Source organism: Podarcis tiliguerta (genome assembly GCF_965153285.1).
Source record: "Podarcis tiliguerta genome assembly, chromosome: Z".
In the NCBI taxonomy this organism is placed as follows: domain Eukaryota; kingdom Metazoa; phylum Chordata; class Lepidosauria; order Squamata; family Lacertidae; genus Podarcis; species Podarcis tiliguerta.
Window position 1 is genome coordinate 20,528,380 of NC_139553.1, and position 25,302 is coordinate 20,553,681.

Here is a 25,302-nt window from a genome sequence, read left to right on the forward strand (position 1 = left end):
AAATCAGTGATAAACTGAAAACAGATAAAAATATGTCCATGTTTTACCTTTCTGGGTAGATTTGGCCAATCAAAAATGGTTTTAGAGGCACTGAAAAGAGTGCAGTGAATGTCCCTTGTGTCAGTAGGCAGAGTATGCTGCTCTTCCACTTAAATGACCCCAAAGTGGCTCACAACACACTAGAGAAACATGCATATTGATACAACTGCCCATTATCAGTTCATTTCAGTACATAATGTAGTAGTCCAAATAAATAAACAATGTTGATAACGCTGACACATTTTAAATTCCAATGTAGAATAGGCGCTGTTGTTCATCACATCAACAGGAATTATTTATGCTAGAATATAAAAATTTATAGGGAGAGCAGGGGAACTGGGTGGTGGGCCAAAGAGGTCTAGGAACCACTGATCTAGAGCAGGGGTCTCCAAGTTTTCCTTGCCTCGGGCCGGGTGTCTCCAGCAATGATTGCGCAGAGGGTGAGGGAGCATGCGTAAACGGTGTACATCCAGGTTGGAGGAGGCCTGTGTGCATGCGTACAAGCTGGTAAGACCGGCCGGCGGTGGCAGGGGTCTCTGCAGGCAGGATAAACGAGTCCCTCAGGCCTTATCCAGCCCCCGGGCCGTAGGTTGGTGATCCCTTATCTAGAGGAAACCAGGCTCCACTGCAGGCTTAAACTAGTTTAATAGTTATTCCCTCCCCAAAGGAGACCTGGGAACTGTAATTCTCTTAGGGTGGTATGTGTGTATACCAGGGTTCTTCTCTTGAAGAATCATGCACACTCACGAATCTGATTTTTGTATCAGTTTTCTTAACTGTTTCCCAAGATCACAGCAGGGGTGTGGAAAGTACACTTTATACCTTACAGCTGAGCAAGGGCCAGATTGGGGAGTAGTGGGGCAATGTAGCATTTTAGGAGCCTGGTTGCCTACTTCACTTGTGATCTTCTGTTAATTCCTGCAGTCGTCTGAAATGATGGAGCTCACCAATAGGATCTTGCAGCTGGAACTGGCTCGGCAGAAGAAGGAGAGCGAGGCTGTGCAGTGGCAGCAGAAAGTGAGTGGGGTGACTTGGTCCTGCCTTGAAACAAGCCTTTTCCTTCCTCTCCTGTGCCTAGGAGTGACCATCCCATTTCCCCTTGTCCCAGTGATGGGGAAAAGTAAAGACACCCCATTTGCACAGAGAGGCAGGGGATCCTGCTTACAAGGCGTATTCTCTACCTTCCACAATGTCAGTGTTGCAGCAAATGTGCATTTAACTTGTGTAAAATAGACATGGCCCTCTGCAGTATATGCATGCATGATCATCTGTGATGCATGACTTTGACTCTTGCTCTAGAACAACAATGAGGGAACCTTTGGCCCACTGGTCTGACCTGATTTTATTTATATATTTATTGCATTTATATACCGTTGTTTCTGCCAAAGAACAAAAGGTGCTGTATGTGGTTCTCCCCTCCTGATTTTATCCTCACAACAACCCTGTGAGGTAGGTTAGACTTGAGGGGCAGTGACTAGCCCAAGGTCACCCAGTAGTTTTCTTGACTGACTGGGGATTCAAACCCTGGTCTCCCAGTTCATAGCCCAGCACTCTAACCACTACACCACACTGGCTTTCTCAGATGCACCAGGATGACACCGAATTAATGCAGAATCTCTTAAGTGGTGCTAGAATTATGATTTGTCAGAATTCGACAAAAATGAGATCAACCTTCTTAAGAGAATGCTATATTAAACCTTGGACATAGTGTGCAATGATAAGCTTACGTATATGGTGAGAACTGGAGAGGGCAGACCACAATATAATGTATTCATTGAGAAATTGAGTCTTTATATAAAAGGACGTGGGTGGCGCTGTGGTCTAAACCACTGAGCGTCTTGGGCTTGCCGATCAGAAGGTCAGCGGTTCGAATCTGCACAACGGGGTGAGTTCCCATTGCTCTGTCCCAGCTCCTGCCAACCTAGCAGTTCAAAAGCACACCAGTGCAAGTAGATAAATAGGTACCGCTGTGGCTGGAAGGCAAATGGCATTTCCGTGTGCTCTGGCTTCCATCATGGTGCTCCGTTGTGCCAGAAGCAGCTTAGTTATGCTGGTCACATGACCTGGAAAGCTGTCTGTGGACAAACGCCAGCTCCACTAACCCATTGGTGGGTTGATATCCTCCCTCAGGCCCAGATGGTCCAGGAAGACCTAGAGAAGACTAAAGAGGAGTTGAAGTCAGCCATGGTCACACAGCATGTTCCAGAACCAATGCAGTCTGAGAACGAACATGATGATGAGCAGGATGAAAATGCTGCTGAGGCCAGCGCAGAGCTGAGGGCACATGCCTCCGCCAAGGACCGGAGCGAGGAGCAGCGGACTACAGAGGCAGAGAAGAACGAGCGGGTCCAGAAGCACTTGAAGGTAATGTGGGGCCAACACTACTTTGAGGGGGAGTGCGGCTGGTGGGCAGGGTGTGGGCCTGAGACCCGCTTCCCTCAAATGTCTAGCACCACCTATTTATTATTATTCATGTCATAAATTTTATGCACTGCTTGATTGTACGGGGGGTGGGGACGAGGTTCAAAGCCATTTACCAAAAAGACAAAACAATAAGGGGGGGGGAGGCTGTAGAAACAATTATTTGAAACATTCAAAACATGAAGGACAACAATAAACATAAAAACAAGCTAGCTTTCTAGATACCTGAGTATTTTAGCAGGTGCCAGAAAAAGTACAGCAAAGGTGCCTGGCTGTTATCAATAGGCAGAGGGTTCCAAAGTGCAGGTGCTGCCATGCTAAAATACTGATTTCTTACAAATTCACAATGGGTATTATGTGGCACTTGTAATAGTGCCAGTTACACAGAATGAAGCAGGTGGTTGAGTGGCCATAAAGAGGGCAATGCCATCTCCCAGGTAACCTGGTCCCAGGTTGTTAAGGGCTTGATCCACCTATAGGTCGTACAAGAGTAGCATAGCTAATAAATACCATGATGTCTTTCCCATAAACCTTGGTAGTAAAAGATGCTTCATCAGCACACTTGGTTCCCCCATCCTGTCAGCCCGGTGGATTGGGGCAGGAAGTTTGAACAACCATAATATCTCATCATAACATGGATTTTTATTTGTTGGCACATTGTGGGAAACAGGATGAGAAATGTCCCAGGCTTCTGTTTTTGGCAGGAGGCTATGTGTCTCTTGTAACATCCAGTGCTTGCACTTAAGTTCCCACTTTGTTCCTAGCAGTAAATATTTTCAGATGGCTTTCACAATAAAGTTAATAAAAGGGCCAGGTGGAAATGCATCTGTCTTTGGCCAGCTGGACTCTACACCCTCTTCTGGCAAAATGCTATTTTGGACCCTGTCACAACAGAGCTGAAGGATCCAGTCCCCATTGTACAGACACATCTGCAATTTATCTTGGCTTCTTTCTAGCAAAATATTTTCACCCTGCACTTCAATAAAACATTGACGGTGGCTTCCAGTTAAATAATAATAATAATAATAATAATAATAATAATAATAATAATACAGTAAAATGAATTGAGATGAGAGTTTTAGTGTGAGAATGTAAACATTGGAACTGTGGGTGAGAGTTTCAGACGTTTGGAGTATCAGAACTCTCTGAGTGCTATTATTGGCTCTTTACCTGCCTAAGAACATCCAGGGAAGAGCCCACCTGGTCCAGCATCCTTTCCTGTTGGGATTTACTGACCCCATATAGACGCTTCTGAATACAAGTTGCTGGGAGCCAGAGGAGAAGAGAGCTATGTATTTTTTATTGGATTTCTATTTCCTACAAGGAGCTCAAGGTGCCATACATGGTCCCTTCCCCCATTTTATTCTCACAACAACCCTGTGAGGTGAGTTAGGCTGGGAGACAATTACTGTCCCAAAAATTCAGCCTTGGAAAAAGAAGCTCAGTGTTCTTCTGCTTGGGTCATCCCTGCAAATTTTCCACAGGCATCTGGTTGGCCACGATGAGAGCACGATTCTGGACCAGATCAACCATTGCCCCCATCCAGCAGACTCTTGTTATGTTCTTGGATTGGCTCGGGCAATGTCACTTGATTCTTCCACTGTTGGATTGGTGAATGGCCTTCACTGAGAAGCATTCCCCTCTGGGGCTCTCTGCCCTCAGGCAACTGGGATTCCACTTGCACCAAACAGTGCAACACATTTGACTAAAACATATGGATGTTTTGATCTATTTTTTCTTTTATTGCTGATTTTATCTTTCGTCTGTTGCTTTTTATAGCTTTTACTATAATTTTATTGTGTACTGCTTGAGAGTTTTTACAATCAAGTAGTGTATAAATTCTATGAAATAAAACAAGCAAATAACATTTTAAAACTGGTCTTTCCTCCCTTCACGTTTTGCACCTACAGGCTCTCACGTCCGAGCTGGCCAATGCCCGCGACGAAACAAAGAAGACTGCCAATGATATGATCCATGCCGAGAACATGAGGCTGGGCCGTGACAAATACAAGACCCTCCGCCAGATCCGGCAGGGCAACACCAAGCAACGCATTGATGAGTTTGAGTCCATGTAATCATTCGTGAGCCTTCTGCTGCCTCCCCTGCACTCTTCCTCCCTCCCCTGCCACCTTTTTCTGTGTTTAACTGCATTGTGCTGGAACCACTACAGAAGAGTCACCACAGTCTGTTTGAGAGTTGGGTGCCATCCAACATAGGGTGAAACAGGATTAGTCAGCTGTGCCTTAAAATAATAATATATTTTTTTTATGGTGATGCCCCATTTTCTTTTCTCAACCTGAGTTGAAGAGAGAAATCTGTTCCATGCAGCTTTATGAAACATCTGTGCTGGTCCTGTGACCCCCCCAAGGACCCATCCCTGCCACTAGTCTCTCTAGCCAATGTTTGAAGAGACTTGTGTGTTGGGGTATCTTTACTTTTTAAGCCTGTCTAGTTTTGATAATTAAAAAAGAAGAAGTTCGGAAGGAAAAGTTACTGAAGCAGAATTTAATGTTCTTGTGCCACCCACCCACACATACATACAAACGAAAGACCAAAGCTTTTTATGATTCCCAGAGGTTTAGCAGACCAAACGGATCACCCTGATCTTTTTATCACTTTGCACATGCCACTGCCTAAGCAGTTGAAAGAGGCAGGATTCCATAAATGTTGTGATCTGAAATGTTGCCATATCCAGTTATGTGTGTTGCTGGCCTCCAAACTTTGCTGACCACCGATTCCCACCAGAGATTGCAGATTTCAACAGTATCTGGAGGGCTCCAGGTTCCCCAACCTTGTCCAATAAGGAGATGATGTTTGGGATTAGTAGCAGCAACATACTTGGTCCCATTCATATTGACCAGCCATTAACCCCAGAGAGCAAGACAGATGTGGGGAAATATTGCAGCTGACCCTTTCAAGGGAGCTCTGTAGCGCACACAGCCCACATTATTGGTGCCTTATGACATCCTTTTCCATGGGTGTAAAGTTTTTATAGAGTCCTCATGTTTACTTGTGACCAAATGCAAAAAAGTACCCTGTCTTCTTCACATCACCAGCCACTTGCACAGTCACAAAACCCGCCTTTGATTTTAAGAAAAAGCTTCTGTCTCTGCTGCCTTGGTGGTTGGAATGCAGCAGATCTTGTCCCCAAATCTCTTTGGAGAGCCAGTGTGGTGTAGTGGTTAAGAGCAGTGGACTCGTAATCTGGTGAACCGGGTTCGATTCCTTCTCCTCCACATGCAGCTGCTGGGTGACCTTGGGCTAGTCACACTTCACTGAAGTCTCTCAGCCTCACTCACCTCACAGAGTATTTGTTGTGGGGGAAGAAGGTAAAGGAGATTGTTAGCCGCTTTGAGACTCCTTTGGGTTGTGATAAAGCAGGATATCAAATCCAAACTCTTCCTCCTCCTCCTTCTTTGCCTTGGAGTGCCTTTTGCTTTTCAGAATTTTTAAATAAGTTTTATGCGGCTTTTCTTTTAGGAGGTTGCTCCTATTTGCCTCCTAAGTCCAGACAGAACCTTCTAGTGCTATTTTGGCCGCTAGTTTTTTTGGCAGGGCTTCCCTTTTTTCAAGAGAGTTTGTTACCTCACTTTTACCTGTGCCACGACCACATCAGGTACAGCTGGGGACTGCCTGTCTCCCCACCCCAACCCCCAGTCTAAGAAGCTTCTTTTTCAAAGGAGTTTTTTTTTGCAGAGAAGCTGTCCTGCTCTTCTGCACCTCTAAACTCCTGAACTGCATAATCTCTTCTGATCTTCTCTGTCCGCCCCTTTCCTCCCAAAGTGTGTTAATACCAGCAGTGCCACTAGAAACAGGAAAGTTGTGTGGAGAGAGTGGAACAAAGACAGGAGCTGCAGTTCAGGGGTGGGGATCCTGTGGCTCTCCAAGGACAATGGGAGTTGTCATCCAGCAACATCTGGAGGGGCACAGGCTCCCCATCCCTGCCCTGATTCGCTCCGGTGAGGGCAGCGAAAAACCTCCCATAGCTGTCCCAAAGCAATGTCAGCCTGCTTTGGGCAGCTTGGTGTTGGCAGCCCTAGTTGCATGGAGGCAAGACTCCCTCAGCTTGCAAAATAGCACAGTCTAAATGTCTTCTGTGAGTTTGTTATGCACCCCTTGTCTCCTCTCTCTCTTTTTTAAAATATATATATATATACATATACATAGTGCCTTTAGGAAGTGAGAGTAGGAACTGTCAGCTCCTCCTCCTCCTGAAAATATGCAACCTCATTACTTATAACACTTACACACACACACACACACACACACTGCAGTTGAACTTGTCACAACTCATTTACCCTTAAACTGAAGAATATGTGATTCCTTATCACTTTTAATCACCTTTGAAAACGTTTTGTGCTCCAGACTTGTAATTTGGCAGTTTTCCTCCACATTACTGGCACACTTTGGTTCAGAGAACTACATCCTCACAAGAGAAATCAGCGCAGAGCCTCCCAGGTCTGTGCTGAACTAATGAAGTAGTTAAAGCATCTCTGCATCGCTCCTGGTTGGGTCACGGAGCTCTGTTGACACCTTCCACTGGCACAGTTGCTTTTCCTCCTGCCCTTTCACTTCTAGAAAAGGAGCAAGCCAACCTATGCCAAGAAGCCTTAACTCCTCGTGTAGTTGGTTCAGCTGTCCCCTGATCCTACCAGTATTATGTTATTCCAGTGGTATCTAATGGTATTGATTTCATTCTCTTTTTTTCTAGCTGTGCACGATTAGAAAATATTAATCTTGGAAATGTGGAGGGGGAGGGGGAAATGCCCCCCTTCTCCATGGACAAATGTATACTGTATTGTAAAGAGATTGATATTTTGCAGGAAATTAATGTAAGAAGCATTCAGTATTACCATGAGATTTTTAGACACTTTTTTAATTATTTGTTGGGATTCATGGAGGTTTCCTCTCCTCCACTCCCCCCCAACTTGTTTACTTGCTATTACTTTGGATATATCCTGTCCTGGGGGAGAGGGGGTTACCCTATTATGCATTTTTTTGTGTCTGGCTTTATATTTGTGTTTTGGATTTTTTTTTTTTTTTTGGCTGTAAATTATGTCTACCTTTTTACATGTTTTGTTAAAACACCAGTTTTCCCAGGTGGGGTTGTAAGGTTGATCTGTGTCTCTGTGGGGCAGGCCAGCCATGTTGATCCTTGCCACTCAGATGCCTTGCCTGCAAAGGGGTTTTGTTAAAGTCCACAGCCTGTTCTCTTCATTCAGTGCCAATAAAGTTTAGGTCAATTGAACCCTTGGTGTGTTTGTGTGTGTGCATTATTCTGGTGGTGGTTGAATCTGCAGGTCCAGTTAGTGACCTGTACACACCCATGATTCTGAGAGCTTGATCTTTCAGTGTAGAATCATAGAACTGCAGAGTTGGAAGTGGGCCCAAAGTGTCATCTACTCCAACCCCCTGCAACTCAGGAATCCTAGCTAAAGAACCCCTGACAGATGGCCATCCAATCTCTGCTTAGAAACCTCCAAGGAAGGAGGGTCTACCACAGCTCTTACTGCCAGAAAGTTCTTCCTAAGGTTTTAGTCGAAATCTCCCTTCTTGTAACATGAATCCATTGTAGATGCAAGCTGCCTCTGTACTGGGGTCAGCAGAGGGGTAGGGGCAAGATGAGCCTAGAATTGGGATGGGAATACAGCCTGTTGATTAACCAGAGTGCTATTATAGCTTAGGAAAATTTACTAGAACGATGATCTGTGCTACAGCAAAAGGACTACTTACTCTATAGGCCAGCAAGGATTGGGTGTTGTTAGATGAAAGCTGTCACTGGCATGAATCAGGGTTGGAAGGAAGGTCAGACTTTTCTAGTCTTGCCCCATGCTTAGTACAAGGTCTTCATCTCCAGCATCCCTAACTGGTGGCCCAAACTCTACTCAAATATTTCCAACACAGGAGAGCCCACTCTCTTCATGAGACAGTCTGTTCCACTGTTGAACATCTCATGCTATTAGTAGGCATAGGCAAACTCCAGCCCTCCAGATGTTTGGGACTACAATTCCCATCATCCCTGACCACTGGTCCTGTTAACTAAGGATGATGGGAATTGTAGTCCCAAACATTTGGAGGGACAGAGGTTGCCTGTGCCTGCTATTAGGAAGCTTCTCTGAATTTCTGCTGAAATCTCTCCCATTTCCACCATTGGTTAAGGCCACCTGCAGTAATAGACAACTGATTAACTGCTCCATCCTCTGCAGAAGTCCTGAAGATGGTTGTCATGCCATCTTAATTCTTCTTCTCCGGGCTAATCATATTCAGCTCTTTTCACTTCCTTGTTTTCAGGCCCTTCGACATCTTGAAACACTCAAGGTTGTTTTTTAAAAAAATAAAAATAAAATAAAATTGAATGCATTTTAATTTATTAAGCCACTGCAAAACTCAACCCTCCTAAATTGCCTTGAAATAAGAAGTCATACACATACATTTGTTCCCCTTGAATCTGATGAAATTGAATTTGCCATGTGCTCTATTGAACCATTAGGGGGCATTGTAGAACAATATAGATAAGAGAATTTCTGTATAGTGCTGCAGGTTTGGGTTACATCTTATGCAGAAGGACCATACCTCACTAGAAGAACAGGTGCCTCAATGCATGAAAGGCCTCCAGTTCGATCCCTGGTATCTCCAGGTAGGCTTGAGAAAGACTAGTAATTATTGTGTGCAGTACAACCATTTTCTGCAACATGCCAAGTAATTAAAGGAGTAGAATAGTAGAACTGCAGAGTTGGAAGGTAACCCAAGAGTCCTCTAGTCCAACCCCCAACCCCCTGCAAAGCAGGATTCTCAATCATACCTTGCAGATGACCATCCAACCTCTGCTTAAAAACCTCTTAAGGAAGGAGAGTCTACCATCTCTCGTGGGAGTCCGTTCCACTGTCAAAGAGCTCTTACCATCCAAAAGTTCTTCCTGATGTTTAATAGGAATACCTCTTTTTGTAACTTGGTTCAGGTTCTGTTCCTGGCCTCCACAGCAGGAGAAAGCATTATCTTTTAATTTATAATTTTATAAACTTCTGTCATGTTGCCTTTCACCTTCTATTTATGCAATTACTCCCAAGTTTATGTCCCTTCGGCTTCCTTAATGGGAAAACTCATCTCCACATAATCACTTGCAAAACAATACTGGATTCCTGAAACTGGTCACCTTGTACAGATACAGTGTTGGCCTCTCTCATTTCTGCCTTGGGGTGTGATTATAGTAGAGTCAAGGAAAGAGTTTCCAAGGGGCACAGACAAGCCTTAATGATTTATGGCTACAAATACTTCTTAGGCAACTCAAGGATTCCACAGGAATGAGGAAAAACATCAGCTGCAGCAACCTTCACTCAGACCTTCTGGCCCCAGTTCAATGCCCTTCCAGCTCCTCTCTGGGTGTCATCTTCTGTCTTCCTAGAAGTGCAACCCTGGCTTGTTGGCCTCAGCACTTCTGGATCTGAAGAGCAGGGAGAGTGGTGGAGAGCAGTAGTTTTCCATGAACAGGCCTGGAAAGGCTTTAAAAATAATTGTTGAAATAAGTGCAAAACATGCACAATATTGGTACAGACCACCCCAACCCCCAAGATATGAGGCACTCTGGGGGTTCCTGTGTTTATTCGGGGTTTTGTTTCCTTGGAAAGAAGGTCAGCAGAGGCTATGATGACTTTAGGATATACAGCTTTGTTTACACATACAGCCGGAGCCTAAGATGGAGGGGCTCTCAGTGTTAACATTCAACAGATCTTGAAGCTTTGGATCCAGCACGGAGCAAGCAGTTCTCTGTGTCTCCAGCTTCCACCTGGCTTCCAGGTCAGCTCGCCCCCACCACCCTGGCACTTGTTCTCCAACCTAACAGCTAGGTGAGCCAGGAAGGCCCACCCATTTGTTCTATGACACAGAGCAACTTGTCGGGTTATGCTAATCAAAGTACCAAAACCATTGCCTGGCCAAGGGGGCTGGTTTGGAAGCTTGCACTTCTACATTCTACCTCCACAGACAAAGGACACCAAGTATTGGAAGGTACTCAGGGCATCATCCAGATGGACACCCCTTAATCAAGAACAATGTCTTATAAAGAGCATTTGATATAATCTATAATGTACATTAAAGGGACGCGGGTGGCACTGTGGGTAAAACCTCAGCGCCTAGGACTTGCCGATCGCATGGTCGGCGGTTTGAATCCCCGCAGCGGGGTGCGCTCCCGTCGTTCGGTCCCAGCGCCTGCCAACCTAGCAGTTCGAAAGGACCCCCGGGTGCAAGTAGATAAATAGGGATCACTTACCAGCGGGAAGGTAAACGGCGTTCCGTGTACTGCGCTGGCTCGCCAGCTTGTCACGCTGGCCACGTGACCCGGAAGTGTCTGCGGACAGCGCTGGCTCCCGGCCTCTAGAGTGAGATGAGCGAACAACCCTAGAGTCTGGCAAGACTGGCCCGTACGGGCAGGGGTACCTTTACCTTTATAATGTACAATACTTTAATCCAATAAAATATATAATTTAAATTACTACATCTATCATTCTGCATCCTAAAGTTATTTTTTTAACAACTCCCCCCCCCCCCGCAAACCAGCTATCAACTCTCATTTGATCTTGATTTCTCCAGTTCTGAGAAAATCTAATTGCTACAGTCCATGTTTCGCGCCTATGCCTTCTCTGATGTGCATAAGATTAGTGGGTTTCAAATATTTTGGCAGAGACCATCCCTTAACCTCCCATGATATTATAGTTGGTGCTTCTGCCTTTTCCCAATGGAACCCAAATCTTAGCTGCAATAAATACATTAATCCATTAGCTACAACACAGGGTGCTTTTAGGGAAGGGTTGAATAGCTCTGTGGGACAGCCCTTTGTATGCAGAAGGTCCCAGGAGCAATCCCAGGGATCTCCTCTGCTAGACATTGTTAGACTATGCATCATCCTTGCCATTTGGCCCGGCCCATGGGCGTCACAGAGTCCAACAACATCAGAGGAGCAACTGGTTCTCCACACCTCATATAGCCAACACTAAACTAAGAAGAGCCTGCTGGATCAGGCCAATGGCCCAACTAGTCCAGCATCCTGCCCTCACAGGGGCCAACCAAATGCCCCAACACAAAACCCTCAAGCAGGAATGGAGCACAAGAGCACTTTCCCCTGCTGTGTGGTTTCTAGCAACTGATAATCAGAAGCATTACTGCCTCAAGACCATGGAGGCATAGCCATCTTGGCTAGCAGCCAAGGCTGATAGCCTTCTCCAAGTATTTGTCTAGACTGGTGGCCATGACTGCCTCCCGTGGGAGTGAGTTCCACAGTATAACTCTGTGCTGCATAAACAAGGACATCCCTTTCTCTGTCCTGACTCTCCCAACATTGTTCATTATGTATTGCAATATACCTTGTTTTTCCGTCTATAAGACGCTCCCATGTGTAAGACACCCCCTATTTTGGGGGACTCCGATTTAAGAAAATGGGGGGATATGGCCCCCGTGTATAATTTTGGACATCATTTTTTAGGGGGAAAACCTAGTCTTATACATGGAAAAATACGGTATATCCCAACAATCTTCATTAGATAGCCATGAGTTATGAGAGAGGCATAAGGACTTTCCTCTGCCCACTTTCGAGATGTATGATGGATGAATGGTCTGAGTTGGCACTTTCTTGTTTTGCAGAGTATTAAGGACATAAGAGCACAAGAGCTTGCTGGCTCAGAACAAAGGAGGCCCATCTTGCCCAGTATCCTAGTGACAGACCAGATGCCCCTTATGGGAAACCTGCAAGCAGGACATGAGCACAAGAGCCCTCTCCCCTCCTGTGGGTTCCAGAAACTGGTATTCAGAGCACTGCTGCCTCTGACCACTGAGAAAGCGCACAGCTGCCATGGCCAGTTGCCGTTGACAGCCTCTTCCTCCTCCTAGCCCAATCCTCTTTTAAATCCCTCTAGCTTGGTGCATGTACACCAAACATAATAAATAAAAACGGACTCCCCCATTCCCCTTCCAAGGGCCTCTGTCTTGTCCTGCCTTCTGAGCAACTATCTCTCAGATGACAGAGGAGAGGTCACTGCCAGTCCTATGGGCGTCCTTGGCAAAAGGGACACTGATGGACATTCATCTCCCACATCTTTCAGTTCAAGGTTTGCCTGTGAGATAAGCCACTTTGGATGGTTGAGGCACAGCATGCAGGATGCTGCTTCTGATTGGGGAGCAGAAGGAGGCCAGGGGCGCATTTTAAAACTTGGCCAGTGAAAGACGTGCAGGCCTTGTGGCTTTCACCATCTGGAGTCCAGGAGAAGAGCTGGCTCCCCTGCCCGCCCTGTTTCTAAGGCAGCGGCAAGGGAGAGATTGATACCCTGCATGCACATGGACCCAAATTTCATTCACAGCTACAACCAGTGATCCAAAATGGGATCAGGGATTTCCCTGGCCTCAAGAAAGACATCCCTCACTGTAACCCCACGTCCCTGAGATTGTAGCAAATAAACAGGTCACCATTTGTCTTGGGGACACAGCAGTTAGGTGAAGGTTTGCAGTGGTGCCCCAAGGAGACCAGGAAAGCAGGCAGCTCCTTCCCCTCCTTACATCCTCTGCTTACACCAAACTGCTGTGACCAATGCATATGATGGATCAGCCTTACTATGTAAGAGGGGGAGGGGAACCCCTGGCTCAAAATTAAGCAAAGTGAGCTTTCCTCAACAGGCAGCATTTGTTCTGATGTAGTTTCCAATAAGTCAGAACAAATGAGGGATGCAAGTCTCATCACGGCTGACACAAGCCTACGCATGTGACCCCATTTGCAACCCACGTCTTTTGCAACCACAGTCCCCCCCCCCCCCGTGGGATGGGCTGGGAGAACGGTGCCCCCTCTCTCCCTCCCTCCCTCCCTGCTTCCCTCCCAGGGAGGCTGTCCCAACCCCTTCCCATCTGCACTTATATCAGCACTGCAGTCCTTGAAAGACTAGGAGACATCAAGATTTGTCAGCATGATGTCTCGGAGCATCTCTGGGCTCCTCCGCCTTGGGCTATCTCAAGCACACAGGGCCAGAGCCCAGGTTATCTTTGTGACAACTGTTTGCAGTCCTGCACTGGCTGGCCTTCACCTGGGGAGATGCTTCAGTACCAGCCACAGGCTTCAATATGTCCCCACGAGGGGCACAGGGTAAGTCAGGATCTTAACTAAATTCTTTGCTTCCATTGGTCCCATTGGAGGAAGAGGGTGTGGATGCTAATCTCACTGAATTCAACAGGACTTGCTTCTGAGCAGACACATATAGGATTGCACCGTTAAGCCACCTTTCTAGGTCTTTATGATGGAGTGCCTTTGCTCCAGCTGTGAGGAGGTTGTAGCAAGATGCATGAATGACAATTTCTTTGAATAAAGATATGTATGGAGCCTGGGAAAGAACAGATCCTTCCATTGGAACAACCTCGCCTCTCTACTGCTCATCTTTTCTTTTCTTTTCTAAAAAACAAATCAACAAAACTCTCCTGCCTTTCTCCCATATTGGATTCATGGTACCCACACATTCAAACTGAAAAACAGTATTAGATGGATGATAGATAGATAGATTCCATACGTTCCACTAAAGAATGACTGACTGTTCTATCACTCTAAAAATCATACCTCTGGAACGGGACTTAAGGGTCTCCTAACAACTCTCAGCATCCTTAACAAACTGCAACCCCTAGAAGCCTTTGGGGGAGTCATGACTGCTTAAAATGGTATGGTGCAAATGGCATGTTGGATGCCTCTAATCTTTCTGCACAGATTGCCAGTCTTTAACCCTTCACACTTCTCTACCGTTATCTCAGGCTTTCACACTTGTGATGCAACAGGCCATGTGCAGCCTGTGCAGCAGCCCACCCGTGATTTGATAAATCTCCCTGCTTGGGACATGCTGAACTGAGAGAGGGAGATGGTCAAGGACCCAGCAGGACAAAACACTCGGCAGCTGCATTTGGCCTGGCAGGTTAAAACTTGCCTGGGCCTCCATCCTCTGTTGCTGCCCCTTAGGCCACAGTCATACCACATTTAAAGCATGATGATACCACTTTAAACACCCATGGCTTCCCTCAAAGAATCCTAGTTTGTTAAGGGTGCTGAGAGTTGTGAGGCGGTCCCTATTCCTCGCCCAGAGCTACAATTCTCAGCGCTCCCTTGGAAGAGGTCTCCAACAAGCCATTTATAGGTGGGGATGTTGTTATTATTATTATTATTATTATTATCATTGGCTGCATCAGTATTGGATGTGAAATTGTTTTCATATAGGTAATTGCTTTGCATGTGCTTTTATTGTACTGTGAGATCCCTTTGAGATGCTTCATAGGAAGCAAATGAAAACAAGACTTAATTACCGCCACCACCGTCACCGTTGGGAGCATTTACTGCAACAATGATAATATTGATCTTCTCATGTCTGGAAGCATCCTAACTTTATTGAATGTGCGCTTCCCCCTCCCACAGATCTACTGAGAAAGTGAAGCTAAATTTTATTAACCGGGATGGAGATAAATTCTCAGTCACCGCTAAAGAAGGAGAAAGCTTGCTGGAGGTGGTGATGAATCAAAACATCGACATCGACGGCTTTGGTAAGTGATGTGACCCTTTCTCTTTCTTTAGCCTTAAGTCGTTTTCCGCACCTCATGCGCACTCCCATCACTGATTTGCTAAGTGGTAGCACATGGCGCTAGTAATGAGCCAGACCCATCCTGACATTTCTTATGAAATGCTATATTCTGACGCATTTCTCCCAAAACCAGCTTAGATCCAAATTGAGAAAAAGAACAGCCTAACTGTGTTTTAAGGCAGTAACATGTATACAGCTCCAGTTACTGCTTTTATTAATTTATTTTAAAAAATGTGTATAGCACTTGGTTGTAAAAAAAACACAACACACCACCTTCAAGTCGTTTAGAAAATGGTGAAAGCCATAGAACATAAGTAAAACAGGTATAGGCAACAATTTAAATCATTTAAAAAAACATCAGCAATAAACAAAAATCAGATTAGAATACACATCAATGCTCTAGATATATAAGTAGTCTTGTCCAAACAAAAATGTCACACCAAAAAGAGCACAGCAAACGTGCTTGCCTGATATCAAGTTGCAGGGAGTTCCAAAGTGTATTTGGCAGGAGCTAGATACTAGTCAGGAGAAGCAATCTAGTCGTTGTTGTTATCATCATCAATTTTATTTATTTATACCCTGCCTTTCCCCCTGAACCAGGATTCAAAGCAGCTCACAACGATTAAAGCAAAGTAATTAACCTATAATATAATCATAAATGATGTAAAAACAAATATATTACAGTGTAGATGGGTAACAACAGCACAGCACGATTTAAAGGCCATTTCCTTAAAAGCAGTCAGTTGCTAACAGCATGCTGGAATCAAACACTATTTACTCTTCACAGCAGTCTTCTATAAATAAACTCAGTCCCCACTTTTCAGGCAAGCAGTCAATGCGTCAGGCTTTCAAAATGAGCCCCACAAATGGACGCCTCTCTTCTTACACTTTTCTCTCTTACCTTCCTCCTCTACCCCCACATGGTTTGGGTGGGTGGGAGACTCTTGTACTGTATGGTTCTAGCCAGATGGAACTCTGTTCTGGCCCCTCTCAGGTGTGCACCATTGCCATTCTAAGAGAACAAGGGAGGCGTTCACCACAAACGCCTCCCTTGTTCTCTTAGAATGGCAATTTTTCTAGAAAAAAACAGCACTGGTTTAGAGGGTCCAAGTGCCATGCAACGACCGACTTTCTTTTACTTGCCTTTTGACTCAGACCTGCAGCCCCTAATTGGACACCTCTGTAGCTGTCACACATGCACACCCACACCCACACACCCCAATACCCACACACCATACCAGTGTGTCCAACTTATTTATTCAGATAAATGAACGGAAATAATTGCACAAGCAAAACCCACAAAGCTACCCCACTAGGTCAAAGATTCCCACTTTCTCTCAAACACTATATGTGCCAATGCAAGTCTGTGTTATGTGGTCTTCCTTAGAGGCAGCAGGAGCCAGTGGTGGCACAGGGTTCAGGGTGTTGGAGCAGGGCCTAGAAAAAGCCAGAGTTCAAGTCCCCACTCAGCTACAAAGCTCACTTGGATAGCTCAGTTGGTTAGAGCGTGGTACTGATAAAGCCAAGGTTGCAGGTTTGATCCACACATGGGACAAGTGCATACTCCTGCATTGCAGAGGGTTGGACTGGATGATTCCAGCTCTCCAATTCTTTGATTCTATGACTTTGGGCCAGTCACTACCTCTCTGCCTGACCTACCACACAGGGTTGTTGTGCGGATTAAGTGAGGAAGGGAAAGAACCATGTATGCCACTTTGAGCTCCTGGACAGCAGGGTGATATATAAATGCAATAACAAATAAATGAAATACAAATCTGTTGCTTTCTCTGCCGGGGTGTAAGGAAGAAGAAAATGATGTGTTGTAATAAGGCAGATCCAGCAGGTGGCAGCAAAAGCAGGTGCAAGTGATGTACAGCCTACAAACGCTTGTTTTTCAGCAACCTCAGGGAGGGAGGCTATCCATTCATGATTTTAGCCAACAAACCTTATGGGATGTAGTAGCAACCCTCAGCAATTGCTCTTCAACTACAGTAATTTAGGTTTGGGGACACTGTGCACATTTGTAATCTCCGACTGATGATAGATTTCAGGGGTTCCAGCATTTACTCAGGTTTCTGTTTCCTTGGAATCAGGGTCAGCACAGACTGTGGTGTCTTTAGAATATCAGACCTGGCAAGTGTCCCTATTTTCCAGGGACCTCCCTGATTTACAGAAGGCATCCCGGTTTATGATTTGATGCTGGAATGTCCCGCTTTTCCTTAGGACGTCCCTATTTTCACAGGAGAAATGTTGGAGGGTATGGAGTTATCTGACCCCTGAGCCATCTGAAGGCAGTCTTGTATAGGGAAGTTTTAAAAATGTTTTATTATGCTTTTATATATGTTGGAAGCTGCCCAGAGTGGCTGGGGCAACCCAGAAAGATGTGTGGGGTATAAATAGTAAAATTATCGTTATGGATTGGAATGTCCCTATTTTCATCAGAGAAATGTTGAAGAGTATGTGATATATGTGCGCAACACTGTAGGTTCTTGCAGCAGATGACTAAGACCAGTATGTAGCATTGATGCTGGTTCCTTTCCCCCCGAAGGGGCATGTGAGGGGGCCTTGGCTTGCTCCACTTGCCACCTCATCTTTGAGGGCAGCACATTTGAACAACTGGACCCCATCAGTGACGAAGAGATAGATATGCTGGACCTGGCATACGGACTTACCGAGACGTAAGTATCCATACTCTGTTTCTAGACACTGCATATTTGCATGGTGAATTGAACTGCACAGGATCGAAACTCGAGATGGGGGCAGAATTCTGCATCCTCAGAATCTTAGTTCTAGCCTTTTAAAAAGCAACAAGGAAATCCCCTTTGATTTCCTTTTAGTGCCAGCTGAAATTTTAGAAGTGGTTCCTCTCCGGGGAATATGGCAGTAAGAATACCTTTATAGCTTGTGGAACCACTGGAAGCAAAATTACTTATGAAAAATGAGGAAGGAGAGGCAGAGAAACAGGTGTTTCTTCCAAACCTACAGTTCTGTAATTCTATGAAGGTGGTAGTGAGGTTTACTGCCATGTAGGTGCACCAGTGGCATCATTATGGCACTCCTGCCAGGGTGTTTGCACAGTGCTGCTCCCTCCCCCATCTCAATCCTCCTACTTAGCAACAGTGATCCAGCTCCCAGGATGCTATTCTGGCAGCTCTGTTCCATCTGGGGACCTGGTTCTGGCACAAGCAACAATCACAGACTTGCTGGAAGGTATCCTGAGGACGCAGGTGGCGCTGTGGTTAAAACCTCAGTGCCTAGGACTTGCCGATCGTATGGTCGGCGGTTCGAATCCCTGCGGCGGGGTGAGCTCCCGTCGTTCGGCTCGCCAGAGCAGCTTCGTCATGCTGGCCATGTGACCCGGAAATGTCCTTGGACGGCGCCGGCTCACGGCCTCTAGAGCGAGATGAGCACACAACCCTAGAGTCGGACACGACTGGCTCATACAGGCAGGGGTACCTTTACCTTTATCCTGAGGATAATCTAATCTAGGGTTGCCATACGTCTAGAATTTCCCGGACATAGCTGATATTTGGCCCTTGCAGTCGGCGTCTGGGATTTTAAATCGTTGAAATGTCTTGAAAAATCCAGACGTATGGCAACCCATGTCAGAAGTGAAGATTTGTGGCAAATTTACTTTAAAATAGCTCAAAATGTCTTCTTTGGCAGAAAGAAAGAAAGAAAGAAAGAAAGAAGCAGCTCAACAACTTTGCCCCCCCCCCAAAAGCGCAACAATTCTTGAGTCTAGATTTTCAATTTTTGAAATATGGCAACCCTAATCTAATCCAGCCCCTTGCATTGCAGGAATATGCAGCTGTCCCACACAGGGATTGAACCTGCAACTTTGGCATTATCATTTCCATGCTCTAACCAAGTGAGATAGAGATTAAGTGGTGAGATTAATGATCAGTTGAAGCTTGAGTAAATAAAAAAGGTTGACTGGAACAGCTGAAGAGATTTTTTCTTACCAGTACTTGTTTCCAGCTAGAGGAAAAAGCATAGGACTATCAATAACTGTAACTGTAATTTGGTTACGTTGTTCAACAACAATTGAGACAATTTCCACAGCTAAAAGGTAAAAGTAAAGGGACCCCTGACCATTAGGTCCAGTTGTGACCAACTCTGGGGTTGCAGCACTCCTCACTTTATTGGCCGAGGGAGCCGGCACACAGCTTCCGGGTCATGTGGCCAGCATGACTAAGCTGCTTCTGGCGAACCAGGGCAGCACACAGAAACGCCATTTACCTTCCCACCAGAGTGGTACTTATTTATCTACGTGCACTGGTATGCTTTTGAACCGCTAGGTTGGCAGGAGCAGGGACCGAGCAACGGGAGCTCACCCTGTCGCAGGGATTCGAACTGCCGACCTTCTGATCGGCAAGTCCTAGGCTCTGTGGTTTAGACCACAGCACCACCCGCGTCCCATTTCCACAGCTACACATACACAAAAGCTTGCTTTCATTTGCCAAGTGTATTTTTTGTCATTTTCATACTGCAAACTACCCCATGATCCTCGGGTGAAGGGCAGCATATAAATTCAATAAATAAAGAATAAATAAAAGCAGCACTGCGTTGTTAAAAGCCATTTCCTTTAAAATAAGTCAGTTCCCTAAGGCCTTTTGGAATAAAGCAGCCTTCAGCTGTCGGGCAGAAGCACAGTGGGGAGGAGTTCTGAAGCCAGGGAGCCAAGAAAGCACACAGAACAAAACCAAGAGATGTCTGGGTCTGTTTTTGTCCTTTATAAGGTCTCGTCTAGGCTGCCAGGTGCGCGTGAAGAATTGGATGGATGGCCTCACGGTCCAGGTCCCCACAGATGTGTCAGACATCAGGAGAGAACTGGAAGTGGAGAAGCACACCAAGCAATAATAGCTGATGCAGTGTTCTCCTGAATGCTCTTCCTGCAATGCAATCTTTTCAGGCTTCATGTTTCTTGAACATTTTGCTGTTGCTTGCTTTTCCTTGTGACTTCTTGAGATGCCTTCTGTATTTAAAACCTGCCATGTGTACTGAAGTTTGATATTTGGCATGACATATGTGGGAACTGCATAGCATGCCCCTGATACTTAAATGATAGTCCTGGGGTCCTTATGTCTCTGAACCTCATTTTGCTGGTCTGTAATACATATAACGGTGAAATGGTTGCAACTTTTTGTTAACAATGCTGGCGATTCTTACTGTGAGCAATGCGGGGAACTGCCAAACTTTATCAGCTAAGGTGATGTGCATCCCAGTGTTGTGGTGTACTATGATACACTTTTGAGCCAGTTCACAGCAGCCTTGGCTCTTTGACTAATCACAGAAACCCTGCGTCTGTTGCAGGAGGGACCAATAAATTGTTTCACTAAAAACCAACGTATATAAATATAATTTTAAAAGCTGGTGAGCTTTAGAAACCTTTCTGCTGCTTGTATCTATGACTAGTCCTCCTCTTTAATAACTGTTTGTTTCTTCATTGTGTGATTTTCACAGTACAGTTAATATGTTTTAGTTTGTTGTTCAATGCATTTTCCATTTATGGTTAGCCACCTTGAGCAGCTTTCTTTTGGGAAGGTGGGATATAAATATTCTTAATAAGTAAACATCAAAATGCGGGTTTGAACGTGAAAATTATTATTTCACTACAAAGACCAACAGCTTTTTATTATTTGCTTGTTTGCTGAGATATTCATATATTATTGATATGCTTTTCTAATAGGATTCCGTATCAACAAAATATAATCAAAAATGACACAATAAAGAAAAATCTCTGAAATACAAAAAAGTCTTTTAGAAAATATTTTAGATATCAAAGAATCAACCAAACAACAACAACATAAAACAATTCTATCCTCTCCTTCCGATGTTCCTTTTATCCTCTCTTTTCCCTGCATTTTCTAAGTTCACCTCGTCTATCACAACAACTTTTATATACTTTATTTATTTCTTACTCTGCTGGAAGTCTTGCCATCCTGCTCGGTAAATTGTTTGCTTATAACACATTTCCATATATTCCATAAAAAAATATCCAGTCCTCTTTATATATTTAGTCATTTGGTTTCTAATTCTAGTAGTCATCCCTGCTAGCTCTGCATATTCTAACAGTTTAATGTGTCATTCTTCTATCATTAATACTTTATCTGTTTTCCATTTTTGTATTAATAGTACACGGGCAGCCGTTGTTGCACATAGAAACAGATTTCCCTCTTTTTTGGAGACTTCTGTTGTTATTAACCCTAAGAGCAATGCTTTGGATTTTTGGGAAAGGATTTTTAAAATGCTTTTTTTAGTTCAGTATAAATCATTTTCCAATAATTTTTAATTATGCTACACAACCACTACCCAGCATTCTACTCCATTCTACTCCATATTTGCAGAGCTTTTTTTATTTCTTTCCAAACCCGTACATAGTTATCACTAAAGATATTATGATTATTCACCATTAACCATATTTTCCAGGTATTTTACTTTCCCCCCACTCTTTATATAATTTCGTTGGCCCACTCTTATACCCCTTATTTTTTTTATTCCTTATATTTTGTGTCAATACCTCCAAAATCAAAATAAACAATAACGGGGACAATGGGCACCTTGTCTAGTTCCTTTCATGACTCCACCCCTCAGAAATAATGTTATTCACAATAATATTTGCTCGTTGTTCAGTACATATTGCTTCTATAGCCTTTCAAAATGTTTTCCCCAAATCCATTTCCCTCAGAACTCTTTTCATAAATAGCCAAGACACGTTGTCAAATGCTTTCTCCACGTCCAGAAATATCAATGCTGCTTGTTTTTCATTATGCACTTCTAGGTATTCTATTATGCTTATTATATTTTTAACATTAACTTTTATCTGTCTGCTGGGGGGAAAGCCTGCTTGGTCCATATGTATTATATCACTCATAGTTCTTTTAGGTCTATTTGCTGACACTGCTGTGAATAATTTATAATTGCAGTTTAGTAGTAAGATCGGACGAATTTTTGGGGGGATTTGTCATGTTGTCATCTTGTTTTGGTAGCCAGGTGATATAAGCCTCATTCCAAGTCTCTGGAGCTTGTCCTGTTTCTAGCACTTTGGACAGCTATGGACAGCTAACTTGTTCTGGAATTTTTTGTAGTAGTCCACCAAGAGCTTTACCCAATTGGGGCTTTACCCAATTTTCCCTGACTTATCACCTGATGTACCGTATTTTTCACTCCATAGGGCGCACCGGACCATAGGGCACACCTAGATTTTAGGGGGGGGGAAATAAAGGGGGGGGAATTATTGTCTTGGCTTCCTCTTTAGCCACACACAACCTCTCCAGCTGGGAGAGGCTGCATGCGGCTTTGGCAGAAGCCAAGAAGCGCTCCGAAGGTTTGCAGATAGCTGCCTGAAGCCCGGGGAGCGCAGCGGGAGTTGGCACTGCACTCCCCGGGCTTTGGGCTGCAGGCAACTATCCGCAAGCTTTCAGAGCCTGGCAGGAACTCCCGCAACGCTCTGAAGGCTTGCGGATAGCTTCCTGAAGCCTGGAGAGCGAGAGGGGTTGGTGCGCACCAACCCCTCTCGCTCTCCAGGCTTCAGCGAAAGCCTGCATTCACTCCATCGGACGCACACACATTTCCCCTTCATTTTTGGAGGGGGAAAACTGCATCCTATAGAGCGAAAAATACGGTAATTCCAGTTTCAAATCATTGAAACTGGCCTATTTAGTTGCTCTATACTTTCTCTTGAAGTGTTGCCCAGCTTCCTTTCCTCTATATACCGTAGTTCTCCATTTGTTTGAGATCTTATTTTTCTTTCTCATACAAATCTGTGTAAAACCTTACAAATTCCTGTCTTATTTCTTTTGGGTCATTGATTACTCTTGGTCTACTCTTTTTGTTAAATTGCCAGGCCAGCAACTTTCCCGGTTTATATGCAAATTCAAAGTTATTCTGTTTTATAATCTTAAGGCCACCAGCCTTTTATTATTTGTTTGCTTGCTTAATTATACATTTTGCTACATTTACATTTTATCTGTCCTAAATCTTCCCACATTCAGCTTTATTGGATGTCCCGAAGTTCCGGTGTTATGAGAGATGGAGAAGAACAACTCTCTCTCTCTCCACTTTCTCCAAGCCATGTACTGTTTTATAAACATATGGCCATCTGTCATGGATGCATTAGTTGAGATTCCTCCATTGCAGGGGTTGGACTAGATGATCCTTTGGGGTCCCTTCCAACTCTTTGATTCTGTCATGTTGCCTCTCACTCACCTTTTCTCTAAACTAAAAACCTTTATTCACCTTTTCTCTAAACTAAACTAAAATGTCCCAAAATTGATTTGTGTAATGGCGTTATGATATTGGTAGCTTTATTTTCAATTCCTTTCCAAATGGAATTTGCCTTTTTCACGACCACCATGCACTGCATCAACATCTTCATCAAGCTCTCTGCAATGACCCCAAATTCTTACTCCATCGCCTTCAGTTTAGTCCCCATGAACATGTATATGAAATTAAGATTTTTCTTCTTTGCATTGAATTCTATTTGCTATTTTACGGTGTATTCATTCAGTTCCTTTTTTAACCAGGGCTTTGGATTTCAACTGTGGCCTTCCGGCATGGGTGAGATATTTTAATGCAGTTTATGCACATTTGCATATGTATGTGCTTGTTTTCTGTTTATTGTTACTTGTCTCAAGTTGCTGTGGCAAAAAAAGAAACTAGTACATTTAATAAGTAATAATGCTATCGATTTGGGAGGACCTCCCCAAACCCTAGAAATTATTGAATAGTAGGATTTTAATTGGGATATGGATAAAAGTACAAGCTGCAGAGCTGTGCCAGACATGGGATACCTGGGCTGGTTTATGCAAACTAGCCTGGCTGGCCCAGAGAAGAACAAATCTGTAAACATGGCAAAAGGTGTTGATGGGCCACCTGAGAGTAATCCTTTGGCCTGGGGAGACAGATGTTGCCAAGGTGTGTGCTTGAAGGGACAGGAAAAGACAGTTTTTGAGGAAGAAAACACTTCGGGAAGAAGGAGGAAGAGAAAAGACCGGGATCCACGTTGGGCAGGTTGGCTGAAGGCTGGCTGAGAGAGATGCCTTGGACTCCAGGGCTGCAATGCTGTGTAAGACAAGGGAACAAGCCCCTCTTGAGATGACAAAGCAGTAAGATCTAGACTCCCTCCACGTAGCCTGAAGGTGTACATAGGTGACTAAACCATATTTTTTAAAGCTATGACAGTCTCCATCGTGTCTCAAGTCTCCTCAAGAACCACAGACCCTGGCTGAGTGCCCAGAACCCCATGGGCTCTTTCTACCACTCAGCAGAGGGGGGATGACACCCAACTTTTGTAATCTTGATTTTTAAACCCTTTTTTTTTTGGGTGGGGGAGGGCACAGGGCACCACTGACCCCAGCATCTAAGCAATGCAGGAATGGAACAGTGTGACAAGCACAGGATTCTTGCAAATCCCCATGAGGACTTTGAAAACCCCGAATATGAGTGGTGTATTAAGCATCTGGAGCAAATCTAGTTTCCACCTCCTGTACATGATCCCTCCACCACTTTTAGTAAACATGTGAGAATACGGCTCCCTAAATTATTTGTTGTTCTTTAATAATATGACAACAGTTTGATGGTTCATGTGCAGCTGGGAGGGGCAGCGGACATTCAGACCCTGCCAAAACTCCTTGTTTGGGCTGAAGTCAGGATGACTTTTGAGCCAGTTTGATATCTTTCTAGATTCTTGGAATACATATTTAAAAATTTCCTTCCAAAGAAAACTTAACTTTTCATTCTGTTTACTCCTATCTTGAAAACAGGGATTTGGAACATTTAGATAAGGAGATTCTTTCCCACTGTCAAGAATCTTCACTGCCCTCTTCGATACTGTGAATTGCTTCTGAAACATTTTAATGGTCCAAGAGCCTGTTAAATATTAAGAACAACCCAGGAAAAATATATATGATATCCCACATGTAATCAGGAAACCAAAGGTGGTGGTGGTGGTGGGGATGCACTTGCTTGAACAGTGCAAAACACCCTAGGAACAGCTATATGTGGAATCATATAATTGTAGAGGTGGAAGGGACCCCAAAGGGCCAAGTTTGTAGGTGAATGTTAGCAATCAAGCATACAAAAGAGGTTTTTCATGGGGGGTATTGCAGTGGTGATTGGTGAACTATAAAAGGGAGTTAGGCAATGTTCCAGCCAAAGAGAGCCACTCTAAAGCCTTGATTTCAATGGGAAAGAGTTAAGCGTGATCTGATCTGTCCATGAAATCAGCAAGTGTTAATATGGTCTGGATTGT

The 25,302-nt window shown here is 44.4% G+C and overlaps 2 protein-coding genes across 2 annotated transcripts in view; both read left to right on the forward strand.

The window, feature by feature from the left end:
* The window catches only part of MSN (moesin), a 77,494-nt gene extending 69,786 nt beyond the window's left edge, over positions 1–7,708 (forward strand). Inside the window, exons 11-13 of the mRNA XM_083423752.1 lie at positions 964–1,056; positions 2,170–2,403; positions 4,371–7,708. Of these exons, the coding sequence (XP_083279878.1) occupies positions 964–1,056; positions 2,170–2,403; positions 4,371–4,535 (492 nt within the window). The 3' untranslated portion in view covers positions 4,536–7,708. The remainder of the gene's footprint in view (positions 1–963; positions 1,057–2,169; positions 2,404–4,370) is intronic.
* Positions 7,709–13,256: 5,548 nt separating this feature from the next.
* Positions 13,257–23,730, forward strand: LOC310669665 (adrenodoxin-like). The gene is made up of 5 exons (XM_083424122.1): positions 13,257–13,579; positions 14,885–15,009; positions 17,596–17,725; positions 19,790–22,549; positions 22,591–23,730. Exons 1-4 carry the CDS (start codon positions 13,404–13,406, stop codon positions 19,908–19,910), a joined length of 552 nt encoding a protein of 183 aa, XP_083280248.1. The 5' UTR covers positions 13,257–13,403; the 3' UTR covers positions 19,911–22,549; positions 22,591–23,730.
* The last annotated feature ends 1,572 nt before the right edge of the window (positions 23,731–25,302 follow it).

Bases quoted from the DNA above. Each gene is read 5' to 3' on its own strand.
- LOC310669665 (XM_083424122.1), top strand. From the start codon at position 13,404: ATGATGTCTCGGAGCATCTCTGGGCTCCTCCGCCTTGGGCTATCTCAA. The intron at 13,580-14,884 runs GTAAGTCAGGAT...CCCCTCCCACAG, and splicing joins GTCCCCACGAGGGGCACAGG to ATCTACTGAGAAAGTGAAGC. The intron at 17,726-19,789 runs GTAAGTATCCAT...GTCCTTTATAAG, and splicing joins GCATACGGACTTACCGAGAC to GTCTCGTCTAGGCTGCCAGG.